General features: G+C 37.3%; 2 protein-coding genes across 2 annotated transcripts; both read left to right on the top strand.

Moving 5' to 3' along the window:
* The first annotated feature begins 690 nt into the window (after positions 1 to 690).
* LOC129755173 (cuticle protein CP14.6-like) lies at positions 691 to 2,410 on the top strand. The gene is made up of 3 exons (XM_055751536.1): positions 691 to 830; positions 1,658 to 1,789; positions 2,211 to 2,410. Exons 1-3 carry the CDS (start codon positions 803 to 805, stop codon positions 2,345 to 2,347), a joined length of 297 nt encoding a protein of 98 aa, XP_055607511.1. The 5' UTR covers positions 691 to 802; the 3' UTR covers positions 2,348 to 2,410.
* A 984-nt stretch (positions 2,411 to 3,394) lies between these two features.
* On the top strand, positions 3,395 to 13,951 carry LOC129752249 (uncharacterized). Its single transcript, XM_055748035.1, has 4 exons — positions 3,395 to 3,495; positions 11,332 to 11,514; positions 13,419 to 13,671; positions 13,775 to 13,951. The coding sequence occupies exons 1-4, from the start codon at positions 3,395 to 3,397 to the stop codon at positions 13,949 to 13,951; spliced, it is 714 nt and encodes a 237-aa protein (XP_055604010.1).
* The last annotated feature ends 2,887 nt before the right edge of the window (positions 13,952 to 16,838 follow it).

The raw sequence follows: 16,838 nt of genomic DNA, 5'->3' as shown, positions 1-16,838 counted from the left end.
GCATCCTCGAAAGTGCTCCGTCACCGATTCATTTTTCAATATTATTCTACGAAAAAATTACTAAATGTTCTTTTAACAATGCTCTGTATAATGCAAAAAATTTGAATACATTTGTTTGAACGATAGCTCTAGAAATAAATCGTGAAAATGGTGTTTTTTTACCCGTTAGACCCCCCCCCCCCCCCTTAAGAAAAATAAAATAACTTTTGTCCGAATATAGTGCATACCTACACATGTTTTCCTTTTATTCTTGTATGCATTACTCCAGCATAAATGTTGTGAGAAATAAAATGTCATTAAACCCTCCACCCCACCCCCACATAAATCGGTTCTTCCTACGGCGCCCTACTGGTAGCTTTTATCATTTATTAGAACTCTTCCACATTGATTTTCATCTCGCGACAAGCCCTCTAATTTGACATTTCGTCCAATTTTTTGTTATATCCAATATGTTGTTTCCCCTCGAATTGATAAAGATTTGATCATTTCCTCAACACATATAATTTGGCTTTTTTTTTTCTCAAAACGGAGTACGCACTCATCGATAACCGAGGGATTTCCAGCTCGTGTCATCTGTGTCTTCTTTGAAAGAATAAGAACGATTCATCGAACGGATAGAGACAGATAATAGATCCATATAAAAATGGGTCCCAGCTTCTCGACAGTGTGTTTTTTACATCTAAATAATAACTTCAGTTATCAGTATCAGCCAGTCTCTCAGGACTTAAGTTCCCCAAAGCTTTCAAAATGAAAACCGTTTTCGTGTTCGCTTTCTTCATTGCTCTGGCTTTGGCCTTCGGCGATGATGGAGCCTACACATACAATGTTGGGTAAGTGCGAAGAAAGTTTGAAACTCAAAAAAAAAAAAAAAAACAAAAGCAAGTGCTAAAGCGACAAAACCTCTTCTTTTTCTGCTGAAAAACTCCAATTGTGTTTGCTGTTGTGTGCCAATGTGTTAATGGAGAAATTGATATTTTTTGTTTAAAAAAACATAAAAATAAAAAAAAATGTTCAAAATTTAAAATCTTGAGTTAAACAAAAACCGCATCTCCAGTTTTTTCAGTATCTAATATTTGTGTTACAACCTAGTTGATGGAGCAATAAACATACACAGCAATACATCAAGCAGCTCAAAAAATGATAAATTTACACAAAAATAATGCTCCTAAATAGCTTCAAATGACAATAAGATAGTCATGAACAGTCTTCGAGAAAAAGACGCGTTTTGTTGTGTGCTTAGAAGTGCTCAAAACACATCAAACTTCTTTGAAAAATTTCTATGCGAAAACCCGTTTTTTAGACACGCCCTACGTTTTAATCTATAGTTTTCTAAAACATTTTTAAAATATATCTGTTCATAGAAAAAACAATGAATTTCCAAGGTATTGACACTATTGCAAAAAAAAACTTGATTTTTTTTTAAATCACAAGATTGGAAAGTTTTTCTTACGAATTCAAAAAACGAAATGAATCGTGTTTCAAACGAAAGTGCCAGTTTTCACAACTCAAATAAGATCAATTTGATCACCTGTGGTCCCATACTACCGTTATGTTTTGCGCGGATACAAAAACGTGGTTCGACTAAATAGTTTGAACAATATGGCAACGCTGAGATTTCCCGGAGCAACTCTATTATCTTTGATCTTCACTTTTGCAGACTCGACTACAGCGATGGACCAACCGAACATAAGCGATTGGCCGAAGATGTTGAAGCTCTCGTTGTCCGTGGCTATATTAGCTTACTTCTTGCTACACAACATCGAGCCCGAAACTGGTCGACAAAAAAAAGGTAAATTTAATTCCATTTTCCGTTAGTAAAAACGGTCAGTGTCGTGTCCTGTAATACGTCGTGTGTTATTTGCGTAGCATAAGTTTTTACGTTTAGCACAGCCAGTAAAATGAGTGCTTCAAGCTTATTTAAGAAAATACAAAAAGACTTCAAAATCTCTCATTTGTTTTTTAAACTTGATAAAAAAAATTAATTAGCAACTGCTAGGACTTCACACATGAATCGATTCCTCCTACGGCGCCCTAATGATAGCTTTCATTCTAAGCAAATCGCTGGTTTTCTATGTATTCAACATACAAATTGTGTTAAAAATGGGTGCAATCGTTGAAGAAAATTATTTTCTACAAATACCTATGATTGTTAATTACTCAAATTGCTATAGTTGCTTAAAAAACTTGATTTTTATAAACCCTTTTCAAAGCCACACAACAAAACTGTGTTGCAAATACGTCCCGTGGCTCATACACCTTCACCTCTAACGATGGCCAGGTCTACACCGTCAACTACGTTGCTGACGAAAATGGATTCCAGCCAGAAGCTGCCCATCTGCCCAAGTAATAAGGAGGGAATATCCTACCGGAGAAAGAAGACTCACTCTCCCAAACAGGAACACACCCCAAAATTTCCAATACAAAAACCTCGTTGAATTTCAAACAACAGATCTAAGTTTATAAAGGAAAGAAATAAAACATCACCCAATACTCATATTGTGAGGCTTTCATGCAATTTTCAGTGATTAACAGCATTTTAAAGTTAAGTGGATGCCAGCATCTTGGATTTCAAGATGGCGTCAGACAACGAAATTCGACTTCGTCTAGTTAAGCCCATTCACCCAATACCCATATTGAAGGGGTTTCATGCGATTTTATGTCATTGACAACATTTTTTAGTTCAGCGGAAGCCGCCATCTTGGATTTTGAGACGGCGTCAGACAACGAAATTCGACTCTAACTCGTTGATCTCTTTCAACTAATATTGTGAGGGATTTAGGTATGCGATTTTCAGTCATTTCCAGTATTTTGAAGTTGAGTGGTAGCCGCCATCTTGGAATTCTAGATGGCGACGGACAACGAAATTCGACTTCTACTCGTTTAGCCGTTTAGCCCTTATACGTATATTGTGAATGTTTCATGAAATTTTCAGTAATTTACAGCTTTGAAAATAAAAGCGGAAGCCGCCATCTTGGATTAAAGGTAGCGTTAAGCATCAATTTTTTACCTACTTGTTGGACACTTTCACTCAACACTTATATTGTAGAGATATTTATACAACTTCCGGTGATTTTTAGTTTTTCAAAGATTTTTATATAATATTTTTTTATTTCAACTCAAAACCAACACCAACACCAACTAACACACCAACAACCGAGTACGCATTCATGGAAGTATTGACGTTGTCAGCATCACCGAGAAATTCCTAGCTCGTGTCACCTGTGTCCACCCTGAAAGAATAAGAACGATTCATCGAACGGAAATAGACAGATAATCGATCCATATAAAAAAGTGTCCTCGATCGTTATCTCGACAGTGTGTTTTTTGCATCTACTAACTTCGGTTATCAATAACAGCAGTCTTTCAGGACCAAGGTTCCCAAAAATCTTTCAAAATGAAAACCGTTTTCGTATTAGCTTTCGTCGTTGCTCTGGCTTTGACCGCTCCCCTGGGCGATTCCAATGACAACATCTACGTTGATGGATACAAATTTTCGTAAGTGCTCAGAAAGTTGAGAAACTCCATAAAAAAAATAAACCAGTGCAAGTGTTAGACCGACATGTCCCAAGTAACAATTTTAGCTTTATTATGGTCAGCAAAATGTCGTTTGGACCATAGCATTAATCTTCATAAAAAGCTAAAGTACATTCTATAACATCACCTGGACTCTAATAAAGCCAAAATTAGGCTATTTGGCCCTATCCTAGGAACGTCATTATGACCAATCATTGTTAGTCATCAATATTGGTCACCAAAGCTTTTAAAAAGCTATTATAAAACATGTTAGAAATTTTTGTTTTTTTCGGTTCTGTCAGTTCTCGGAGTTTTTTTTTATTTTTTCCAGCAACCGTAATGGTTGATGAATGATGATTGCATTATTCAGATATGAATCTGGTAAAATTAATAGCTAAAAAACCAATGTTTTACCCATATAATGAGCGTCTTTTCTACTGCCAGTCAAGATTTTAGGTAAAATGTATATGAAATAGTATCTTAAAATAAATGCGCCTCGTCAAATCTGATGGTCAATCATGATGGGATTGAAGGAAAAAAGGCCTGAAAAAATATTTTCCAATGCTGGCATTGTGAATCCATCAACATGGCGTCATTTTGTACCCTTCGATTTTGCAACCAACATGGCGTGAGTCAATTCATAGTTTTATTATGGTTTAATGATGACCCCAAAAAAAGCTACGATTTGACGTTTCTCTCGCAAGCAAACCAATTACACGCTAAGGTTGAGTTCCTCATTTCTGAGTTGTTAATCATTACTACAGTAAATGAGGACAGACTTTTTGAATGAAAAGGGATTGGTTTTCAATGACCCGTGGAATAAATCATGAGTTGAAGTCAAATTTCGTTGTCTGACGCCATCTTGAAATCCAAGATGGCGGATTCCGCTGAACTTTAAAATGGTGTAAATGACTTGAAATCGCATGAAACCCCAACCAAATGGGTATCGGGTGAAAGTGCTAAACGAGTAGAAGTCGAATTTCGCTATCCGACGCCATCTTGAAATCCAAGATGGCGGCATCCGCTCAACTTTAAATGCTTAATGCTGACAAAAAGTCGCATTAAACCACCACTATACGAGTATTGAATGAAAAGGCTAAGCTAGAAGATGTCGATTTTTTTCTTTCCGACGCCATCTTGGAATCCAAGATGGCAGCTTCCACTGAATTTAAAATGCTGTTAATCAATGAAAATCGCTTGAACACAACTTTTTTTCACGTAATACTACATTAAAACTACTATTTTTAAACAATTTAGATCATTTTAAATCACTTTTATTATTTTTTCATTATGTTTCTAATGCATTTAGAACTTTTCTTGTTTTGTTTATAGTTTTTGATTGTTTTTGCCATTTATGTAATTCTTTTATTCCTATCATGCTATTATGTCTAAATTGTGTTGGTCTTATTCTAGCGAAAACTATAAGGTTATGTTGTTTCTGTTAACCGTCTAATTTTGGCACATGTGCCAAATTCGATGTTTCCAAAATCGAATGTTGCCAAAAACGAACGGGGTCTGTATTGTGGTAGTTTTTGTGGGATTTTCAGTCACTTACAGATTTTTAGAGAAACGCGAAAAGAGATATTTGACTTCTATCATTTAGCCTTAGCACCCAATACAATATATTTGAGAGTTTCATGCTATTTTCATCCATTTACAGTATTTTTAAGTTCAGCTGAAGCCACCATCCTGGATTTCAAGATTGCGTCAGAATGCAAAAATAAAAACTTTTTATAGCTTATCCCAATTGACAAATATCCATATTTTGGAGGTTTCATGCGATATTCAATGATTTAGAGCATTTTTTAAGTTTATAGAAAGCTGCCATCTTGGATTTCAAGATGGCGTAAGATAGCAATATTCGACTTCTACTCGTAAATCCCTTCACCCACTACCAATTTGGGTTTCATGTCATTTTAAGTCATTCACTACATTTTAAAGTTTAGCGGAAGCCGCCATCTTGGATTTCAAGATGGCGTAAGATAGCGTAATTCAACTTCTACCGGTTGATTTCTTTTAACTTATACCCCTATAATATAGGTTTTATGCAATTTTCAGTCATTTACAGTATTTTTAAGTTGAGTGGTAGCCGCCATCTTGGATTTAAGATGGCGACGGGCAACGAAATTTGACTTCTACTCGTTTATTACTTTCACCTTATAACCATATTGTGAAGGTTTCACGATATTTTCAGTAATTTACAGCTTTGAAAATAAAAAAAGGAAGCCGCCATCTTGAATTAATGATGGCGTCAAGCTTTTTTTTCCTACTATTTGGGCCCTTTCACTCAATACTCATATTGTAAAGATATTCATACCACTTTCGGTGATTTCAAGTTTTCAAAGATGTATTTTTTTTAATTTAAACTCAAAACCAACACGCATAACTTACCAAAAATGTGTAAAAATGGGAGTTCCAATTCAAATATGTGCTATCTAATCTGAGCGTGTCCTGTTTTGACATTTTGATCGAGAACTGTCACTAAGTTTTATGGCGGTTTAATAATCAGGCACTGAGTGCTATTATAGAACATGCAAAAAAAAGCTTAGAGCAAACTTCTAAGTTTGTGTTTTATTATAGTTTTAAAAAAGCATTCATAACTCTTTCAAAATAACTAAAACAGTATGTTTAATAAAAGTTTTATTAGCGTTTTCAAAACCATCTGCAAACATATGTTCGAAAAAAAATATAAGCATTCTGCATGACCATAATAAAACCGTCATAAAACGAGCTGCACAAAAAAATGCCATAATTAAACCATAATAAAACTTCCTAATGCTAGTTGGCATAATCTGTGTTACTTGGGGTCCTCTTTTGCTTCTGCTGGATAATTCAAACTGTGTGTGCTGTTGTTTGCGAATCGACAATGACCTTCTGGTGATATTTAGCATCTCACTTTGTTGTCATGGAGCACTCACAATGTGGAGGCGGTTGTTTGGTTCAGATCGCATGATTGGCCTTTCAATGACGCTAAAAAAATACTAAAAAATACTTAAGGGACACTACCCTACACGAAAAGTTTAAGAGTCATGCTTTGAATTTAGAGAAGGCTTGGAACACGATAATTTGACTGGTGTTCAATGTGGAACGAATTTTAATATAAGGGGATTTTTTTTAATTATCTGACGGGTTTGCGCCGGGGGTCTTCAGATTTTCCCCAAAATTGAAAATTTGGTTCATTTTTGCAACTTAAAAACACATGTATTTTTTTAGATTTCTAACATTTATATTTTTTGAGTTAGCTTCGGTTAGATTTTTTCGTAAATAAAAAATAACCATTTTTCAAAGCTACATAACTCTGTTATTTCTCAACGGAAATTATTAAATAGCACATCAAAATGCATTGAAATTTTATCAGCTTTCCAAATAAAATAGTTGGAAAAAATTAAATAATGACCTTCAACATGAAAAGTTGTAAATAAACTTTAAATGGCGTCTAAAAGTACCGTCTGCACCACCGAATATTTTGCAAAAAATACCATTGTATAGCTCGATTCATGATGCAACTTTCATCTGAAGACACCAAAGTGGGCCATTAACACCTTGAAGAGTTATGAAAGAAATAATGACAATAAATCTCTTTTTTTTGCATCGAAAACAAACAATGGTCGAACAAATGCACTCACATATGGAGATAGCAAGCACTCCTAACAACATGGAAACAAAAGAACTTATCAAAGCAGGTAAAAAACACTATTTTTTCGACCTTTTCAGACTGGCCCTACTCGCATAACAGTCCCATATGAATTTTCGTCATTTTAGGTCAACATAAGGCTTGAACATAAAACACTAAAAAAGAGGTTTTGTTCTAGAAATTTCAAAAAAAAATATCAATTCGTGGCTGTCCTATATGAAATATACCTGAATAACAGTCCCATATGTGAAACACCACGGATTTGGTTTCTTTTCAATGCTTCTTTCGGCGAAATAGTCTTTGGTTTATTGCTTTGAATCATTTAAACATTTTTTTAACTCACTTGTTGTCGAATGATGCATCACAGTTTTCGAAGTCAGGTCTGACTTTCTTAGGAATGACTTCCTGAGCGAAAAACTATCGGATGCTATCAAAATCGTAAAAAGATTCAACTTACAATGTGGAATTCACGATATTTTTTGCAAAAGTAAATTTCTTTTTCTGACAATTGAATTTGGAAGTTCAAAAATGATCAAATTTGAGTCTTAGAAGTTAGCTTGGTGAGAAAAATATATTCTGTATGGGACTGTCATGCTAGTAGATTTGAAAAAGGTTTCAAATATGGTCGATTAATAGTCATGAATAAAAATGGTGCTTTCGACCTTACCAATAACCCAATTTCGAAAATTTCAGGTCTAACGATTTATTATGACAATCTAGAAACGATTTTCGTTTATGCTGAAAGTGGTGGTCACAATTTAAAAATACCAAAACAGAAAAAGCTGATTGTCTCGCTTGCTTGTTTTTGTATATGGGACTGTTATGAAAGTAGGGGCAGTAGATTGTTGCAGCTTAACTGACTTCATGTTATATCCAAAAATCTAATAATGTTTTCGTTTATACCCAGTTTTGCACCTGGTCACAACAAGCTATGCACATTTTACTGTCATATTTAGAAGTTTATGCGCTAAGTTTTGCATCCGTAATTCCCCAGATTTGATTTAAAATGGACGGTGGAACACTGAAGATTCGTGTGGGAGCGATCGAGGTAGCAAAACACTGACGACGAATTATGTTCGTTCTAGTATGGTAAACCTCAAAACTGGGCGAATGTAGAAAACGGATACCGTAAAAGTATCATATTTTCATCATTTTACAGCCTGGGCTGGCCATACTGAGCTATTCGATTATTTCTACAACATTTGTGCCACTTTCTCATACTTTTTTGATCAATGGGAAAGGATTTTGGTGTCCAGTGCTTAGCTCCCGATATAAAAACTATGTTAAGCACGTCTATATTTCATTTTTTAATCACATTTTTGTGATCCCAAACACAGGGACTGAACCTTCTACTATTAGCATTGATTATGCTTTACAATGATATTTGATCGAAAAGTTAATAAGTTATATAGTATATGTCCAGGTTGTAAAAGCAACATTCCCATTATTAGTTATATCACATTAACAATACGATACTTAGAATTTTTGTTAAAATTTAAAGTCAGTTGTGCTGCAAACACTCTACAAAGCACGAAAAAGTAGTGTTTTTTACCTGCTTTGGTAAGTTCTTTTGTTTCCATGTTGTTAGAAGTGCTTGCTATCTCCATATGTGAGTGCAGTTGTTCGACCACTATTTGTTTTCGATGCAAAAAAAGAGATTTATTGTCATTATTTCTTTCATAACTCTTCAAGGTGTTAATGGCCCACTTTGGTGTCTTCAGATGAAAGTTGCATCATGAATCGAGCTATACAATGGTATTTTTTGCAAAATATTCGGTGGTGCAGACGGTACTTTTAGACGCCATTTAAAGTTTATTTACAACTTTTCATGTTGAAGGTCATTATTTAATTTTTTCCAACTATTTTATTTGGAAAGCTGATAAAATTTCAATGCATTTTGATGTACTATTTAATAATTTCCGTTCAGAAATAACAGAGTTATGTAGCTTTGAAAAATGGTTATTTTTTATTTACGAAAAAATCTAACCGAAGCTAACTCAAAAAATATAAATGTTAGAAATCTAAAAAAATACATGTGTTTTTAAGTTGCAAAAATGACCCAAATTTTCAATTTTGGGGAAAATCTGAAGACCCCCGGCGCAAATTGTCAGATAATAAAAAAAAATCCCCATAACAAAAACCTCAAAATTACATCTTGTAGTCTGTCTGAAAAAGGGCGTAAAATTTGCATCAAAAAGTTGTTCAAAAAATTTTTTTTTTTATTTTATAAAATTTTACTGCCACTCGGATTTTAAAAATCATTTCTGTTATGGATTGAAATTTTTTAAACGGGTTTCAGTTCAGCAAACATGAAATCGTGTTAGAAATGATGACTTAAATCAATGTTGTTGCAAATCGCAATTCCAACTGCTTAGTGTAAAGATCATATAAAATGTCGTCTGAAGTCAGTTTAAATCGGATATGACAGAAAGTTCACCATGTTTGTAAATTTTCAAATGATTTGGCTCACACGAGAATTTCAAGTGAGAAAATGATTGGCATATTCTCTCTACTAAATACCAGCAGTGCATTCAGATGGCTGAAAATGAGATGGGAATGAAGTTATATTGACCAATGAGAGAACTTAAAAATATTGTAGCAGGCAACGATTTGAGAGCAAAATCTTGCGCTTAAGGGTGATACGGTCAAAATTTGGTCAATATCAACTTGACGTATTTCTTTCAATTTTGCATTTCAAAAACCTGAACACACCTCCTTTTGAAGGTGTGTGTGTGTGTGTAGAATGTTGCTCCTATTTTGATTTTGGAATTCATTCTTCAGTTGTCAAAATGCCGTCCAAGGAAGAAGAGCAGCGTATCAAAATTTTGCTCACGCATCGCGAAAATCCGAGCTACTCGCACGCAAAGCTAGCAAAATCGCTAATAGTTGCCAAATCAATTGTTACAAATGTAATTAAAGTGTTTGGGGAACGTTTGTCGACAGCCAGGAAGTCTGGATCGGGAGGAAATCGAAAACCGGAAGCCCCTGAGACGACAAAGAGAGTTGCCGGTAGTTTCAAGCGAAACCCTAACCTCGCTCTCCAAGATGCCGCAAATAAGCTGGGTGTATTGTCTACAACCGTGCATCGAGCCAAAAAACGAGCCGGAGACTTTCGACTTACAAGAAGGTAGTGCTGACGAAGTTTGACTGCGTGGTAATGGACGACGAAACCTACGCCAAAGCCGACTACAAGCAGCTTCCGGGACAGGAGTTTTATACGGCAAAAGGAAGGGGAAAGGTAGCAGATATTTTCAAGCACATGAAACTGTCAAAGCTCGCGAAGAAATATCTGGTTTGGCAAGCCATCTGTACCTGTGGCTTGAAAAACAGCATTTTCACTGTCAACCAAGAAATTTACGTGAAAGAGTGTTTGAATAAACGTTTGCTGCCTTTCCTGAAGAAACACGGTTGTTCCGTACTGTTTTGGCCGGACTTGGCATCTTGCCATTACGGTAAAAAGGCTATGGAGTAGTACGCCGCCAACAACGTGCAGGTGGTTTCCAAGGACAAGAACCCTCCCAACACGCCAGAGCTCCGCCCAATTGAGAAATACTGGGCTATTATCAAGCGGAACCTAAAGAAGACCAAAAAAAACTGCTAAGGACGAGCAGCAGTTCAAGGCAAACTGGCTTTCTGCGGCGAAGAAGGTGGACAAGGTGGCTGTACAAAATCTGATGGAAGGGGTTAAGCGTAAGGCCGGCAATTTGGATTTGGAAAAGCGGAAGCCTATCTGAAAATTTTCCTGATTTTATACAAATTAAACTTGAAAAAGAAATTTAATTTGACTTTTTAAATAAACGATTTCACCGATTTACACGCGTTTTCCCTTGACTGTTTTATTGACATGACAAGGCTTACAAAACTGGCAAGTTATTTTCACGAATTCAAATAACGAAATAAATCGTGTTCCGAATGAAAGTGCCAGTTTTCAAAAATCGAATAATTTCAATTTGATCACATGTGCTCCCATACTAACGTTATGTTTTACGCGGACGCAAAACGTAGTTCGTCTAAATGGTTTGAACAATATGGCAACGCTGAAATCTCCCTGGGCAATTCTGTTAAGATAATCAATTTGGGTTTATTTTGAGCAATTGCATGATAATTATGAGAGTTTCCTTGAGTCAGATTTAAATGAAACTCATGCATAATATTCTCATTATCTTTTATCATTACTTTTTCAGGTTCGAATCCAGCGATGGACAAAGTGACCAGGAAAAAGCCAGACAGAGGCGATTTGCCGATGATGTCGAAGCTCTGGTCGTCCGTGGCTCATACACCTTCACTAGTTCCGATGGCCAGGTCTACACCTTCAACTACGTTGCTGACAAAAATGGATTCCAGCCAGAAGCTGCCCATCTGCCCACGTAATAAGAGGAAGCATCCTACCGGAGAAAAAAGATGAAGAAGACTCACTCTCCCACACAGGAACACACCCCAAACTGTCCAATGCAAAAACCTCGTTGAATTTCAAACAACAGATCTAAGTTTATAAAGGAAAGAAATAAAACATCACCCAATACTCATATTTTGAGGTTTTCATGCAATTTTTAGTGATTAACAGCATTTTGAAGTTAAGTGGATGCTACCATTTTGGATTTCAAGATGGCGTCAGACAACGAAATTCGACTTCGTCAAGTTGAGCCCTTTCACCCAATACCCATATTGAAGGGGTTTCATGCGATTTTTAGTCATTTACAGCCAGACGCGGTCCTATGAGGGGGGGGGGGGGGGGGGGGGTGATCACTCCCCCCCCCACCCAAGCGGCAAAAAACCGTTACAAAATACCCGTAAATGCTCGAATTTCTATAAAAACTTTGAACTTCCCCTAGTAGATGTCCGTTTGAATTTTCAAAAAATTTCCACTATGTGGGGTGTTTAATCAACGAAAAAGTTTGTTTATCACTTACAGGCTCACCATTGAAGAAATGTTGGTCTACCAAACTGTAACCCAGCTGTAACTTGCAATGCCCTGGATCGAATTATATCAATAAATTTCTATTGAATTACTTTGAGTATTGACTTTGAATTTGCTAACCATTTATTTACTTAACATTTGAGGTAGGTAATGAAATGTAGGGACATTTTTTTTATTGTCACTAATATTCCTCATATGCCTAAATTTTCATGAGCAAATTTTGTATTTGTTTCAAAATCTGAGCTTCTTAATTCTTCATTATGTTTTAATTTTTTTTGGAATTTAAAATTTGAAAAAGTCAAATAGGGGTGTGAATATTGTTATTACACTGAAATACTTGAATTTTTTTTCCTTCTGAATCATATATTGATTGCCTTTACCATGCAGTTACTTTTTTATTCTGTCAGATAGAAGAAAATAATTAAAATACTACATGTGTATGAAATCATAAGATTTTCAATTTCTTTTAATTTTCATAAAATGCCTATCATGTTTAGTGGATTTATAGATCTTGGTCATTCTAAGGAGTGAAAAAAATGCCTTTGAATTTTAAGTTTTAAATTGCCTTATTAGTAAGAAATTTAAATTATAGTCACATTCTTCATTGGAGTGATCAGTTTTCCAGTAGGCGCAAACGTGTGACTTCAATTGCCAGTCTTTGATACCTTCTTATCTTTCTGTTTGACTCTAATATTACACAAAATAAATTCAATCGTAATATCCACATACGCATCGGTTACCGATGCTGACAGTGCAAACAAAGATAAAATTATTGAAAATCTTATGGCAAATGTACAAAAATTAACTGCTCACATCGAACAACTGACAAAAGAGAATCAAAAAATGGCGTTAGATCACAAAATTTTTAAGGAAAAAGTGCAAAACTATTTCCGTGAGAATAACTTGTCGACATCACCCACGACACCGGCGAAAGATCGCAGTCGATCGGTTACCCCTATGAATCGATCTGGAAACTTAACATCCACAAACAACCAACAAGAACAAGAAAGTTCGTCTTTCCAAGCACCAAAACCATTCACCAGGCAATCAAGAAAAACACTAACTAATCCAACAGTAAATCCACCAACCGACAAAAAAAGCAATGGAAAACGAGGACCGCAATCTCCCCTGGCTGAAAAAGCAAGCAATAAAAATGTAAAGCAAAGCAAAAACCAAGAAGAAGACAGCACAGAAGAAGTTCAACTATCGTCCGAAGAAGAAGAAGCTACGAATCAAACGACCAAAGGGAAGTTTTTTCGTAGCTAAAACATACGGAAACAATACTACCATCACCAAATCCACTACCACGTTAACACCAAATAACCAACATACCGCTAAAAAACCATCAACCAGTCGCCAGGAGGAGATTCCACCCCATCGGAGGTTCGAGGGGCTTGAGCATCAGTCCCTCGGTAATATGTGGAAGCGATCGGTAACCATCCAGGACGCTATCCTCATACCTGTTGAAGGTGACCCGACCTCCACTTCCTCGGTGGGGGCAACGTTGTCCCAAAGCCTTCGCCCCCCGTCGACTGCCCGACATGATCCTGGGACGCCAGATGTGCGTCGGGAGTGTGTCGTACGGGGGCACCCGGGACACTTGCGGGTAAGTTCCTCAAACTCAATTTTCCGAACAGTATCAAATGCGAATCAATTCCCCAGGTCATTCCCCACTCTGCTACGTCCATTGAACATCAACCAACCGACAGTACGACACATCCACACGACACCTAGATGGGATCCCGGCGAAGGTACGAGCAGAGGACCCGTTCCCAGAAACCCAGCACCCATGCAAGTATCACGATCAAAGCCCGTTCGTTCCCGGGGACAGTTCCTTGTCCTTCAATGGAATGTTCGTGGTTTCTGGTGTAACGAGGCGGAACTAACACGGATGATCTGGGGTAAGTTGCCTATTTGTTTGATGCTACAGGAGACCATGACCGATTCTTACAACGCGCTGTTAACCAAGAACTACAACATTTACTCCTCGAAGTTCTATCCGGGAAGTAGAAAAGGTCCAGCTGTTATGGGTATTTTGAAGGAGGCTCCACACGATTTGATCGAAATCGAGACACAAATCCCAGCGGTAGCAGTCAGACTACTTTCCCCAGTGAAAGTAACTCTGATCTGTATCTACAACCATTTCAAGTCAGGCTATTACAACACAGCGGACAGGGCGTTGAGAGATCTGATGTCAAACCTCTCCCCCCCATACCTTGTTGGAGGAGATTTCAATAGCAGACATTTCACCTGGGACAATTTCACTAACAACATGGGTGAAACTGTTGCCAAGTGGGCAGCTGATTACGAAATGGCACCGCTAAATGACGGTTCTAAAACGAGGTTCAGTCCCCATCAGAACAAACAGGACACCGCAATTGATGTCTCTTTCGCCTCAACCAACCTCATAAGCAAATTTAAATGGTCCACCCAATCGGACCCTAGCAACAGTGATCATCTCCCCATAAAAATCGAACTGGACAGTGCTTGTCCCACTGTCCCTGCTGTTAAAAAATGGAAGCTTAAAGAAGCGAATTGGGAAAAGTATTACCAAGAAATAAGCGACGAACTCCTCTGCATATCGCAACCAAATATTGAGAACATCACTGAGGCCATTTTCCAAACTGCTAGGCGTTCGATACCACGGACGACTGGAAATACTGCCTCCAAATTTGCTCCATGGTGGACAGAAGAAATCGGCGCACTTATTGAAAACCGGAAACAAAAGTGGAAAAAACTACGAAGAACAGATAGAACAGCATCTGAATGGGAAGCCCGCAATGAAGATTTTCGCAAAGCCAGAGCTGATGCACGATCAGCTATAGAAAAAGGGAAGAATCAAGCTTGGAGCGAATTCTGTAACTCTTTTAATCCCAATACCCCTGTCTCCGAAATGTGGCAAAAGTTCAGCAAGATCACTGGGCGAAAAGCGAACCGTACCAGGAGAATGTCTATCCAAGGTGAATTCACTGATGACCCACAAAAAATCGCAAACCATCTTGCTGATGTGTTTGAGAAAAGTTTCACTGCAAGTGATTATTCTGAAACACTACAGGAAATCAATTACGCACCGCCGCCGTCTATTCCCGAAAACAAATGCATAGATGTAGATTTCTCAGGACTCGAATTAAATACCGCTCTCAGTAAATGCGCTGGTAAATCAACAGGATTAGATCAAATAACTTACAGTATGGTCAAAAATATGCCCCCTGAAGCGAAAAAGATTATTTTAGAAGTTTTTAACATACTCTGGCAACGTGGCGAATACCCAAAACAATGGAGGAAAAGTATCATTATCCCTATTCCCAAACCGGGAGAGTTGAATAGTTTCCGACCGATCGCGTTGACATCGTGCCTAGGAAAAATATACGAAAGAATGGTAAACCGGCGGCTACAGCAACATTTGGAAAAAAACAATCTTTTGCACCCGAACCAACACGCATTCCGAAGTGGCAGAGGTACCACCAGTCACCTCAGTCAGCTTAAGGACATTCTAACTGAACATCGACATGATCAACTTCATTCGGAGTTAGTTTCGCTAGACCTTTCTAAGGCATTCGACCGAACATGGCGACCAGGTATCCTGAGAGCTCTTGAAAAAGCCCAAGTTGGAAATCGAACATTCCAGGTCATCACGAACTTCTTACGAGATAGGTCTTTCTGTGTTGCAGTAGGTGGAACTATATCATCAGATCGATCACAAGAAACCGGAGTACCTCAAGGATCAGTTCTATCACCTACTTTATTCATCTTGGTCATCAATGATATCTTCAAATGCATTCCCAAAAATATATCGGTACTTATTTATGCAGATGATATTCTTCTGATCTGTGGAAGTAAGTTTGTGGCAATCTGTCGAAAAAGACTTCAGAAAGGAATAGATCGCATATTATCTTGGGCAGAAAAAAATGGCTTCGCAATCAATGCCAAAAAGAGTACCTTGCTGCACACATGCCACGGCACAAAAGGCAGACACCGATTTTCAAAACTGAAAAAGTTAATGGCTGACGGCTCGGAAATAATTCAAACACGAAACGCAAGAATTTTAGGAGTTCATATAAACCAAAAAGGAAATGCCAATAGCCATATAAAAATATTAACCAAAGAATGCTCAACTCGAATTCATTTTCTTAAAATAATAACTAGCCTAGGTAATAGAGAAACGCTGTTAAAAATTGGCTTTGCTACAATAATATCGAAATTATTCTACGGTTGGGAAATCTTCGATCCTGTTGATATTATGAGCCTAAAAACAGTTTACTGTAATATGCTTAGAACAATATCCGGGGCATTCTGTTCGACGCCCATTGAAGCGCTTTATGTAGAGAATGGAGTACTTCCTTTCGAATTTCTGATAGCTGAAAACTGGGCAAGGAAAGCGATTTGGATTGCAGAAAGGGCGACCAATAGCGAAAACTATCTGCTTAACAGAGCTAATCATGCGCTAGCTGCAGTAATTAACGATCGTATCCCACCAATATATCGTCTTCTTACCGAAACTACCACAAAATGGAATGAAAAGCCGCCACGAATTGATTGGTCAGTTAAAAACCATTTCAAAACAGGTGGCAATAAGAGCTCAGCGGTCAGAATGTTCGCTAACTTAAAAGCCACTAAATACGATTTCGGAAGAGAAATCTACACAGACGGATCACTAGCTAGTGGTAAAATAGGCTTTGGCATTTACAATCCAACAGAGGAGAGCATTTATAGAAACCTGCCCGAAAAATTATCAATTTTTTCGGCTGAAGCTATAGCTATTGACGTAGCACT

Source organism: Uranotaenia lowii, chromosome 3, assembly GCF_029784155.1.
Source record: "Uranotaenia lowii strain MFRU-FL chromosome 3, ASM2978415v1, whole genome shotgun sequence".
Lineage (NCBI taxonomy): Eukaryota > Metazoa > Arthropoda > Insecta > Diptera > Culicidae > Uranotaenia > Uranotaenia lowii.
The sequence above is the reverse complement of the archived record's forward strand: the minus strand, read 5'-3'. Positions and strand labels throughout refer to the sequence as shown.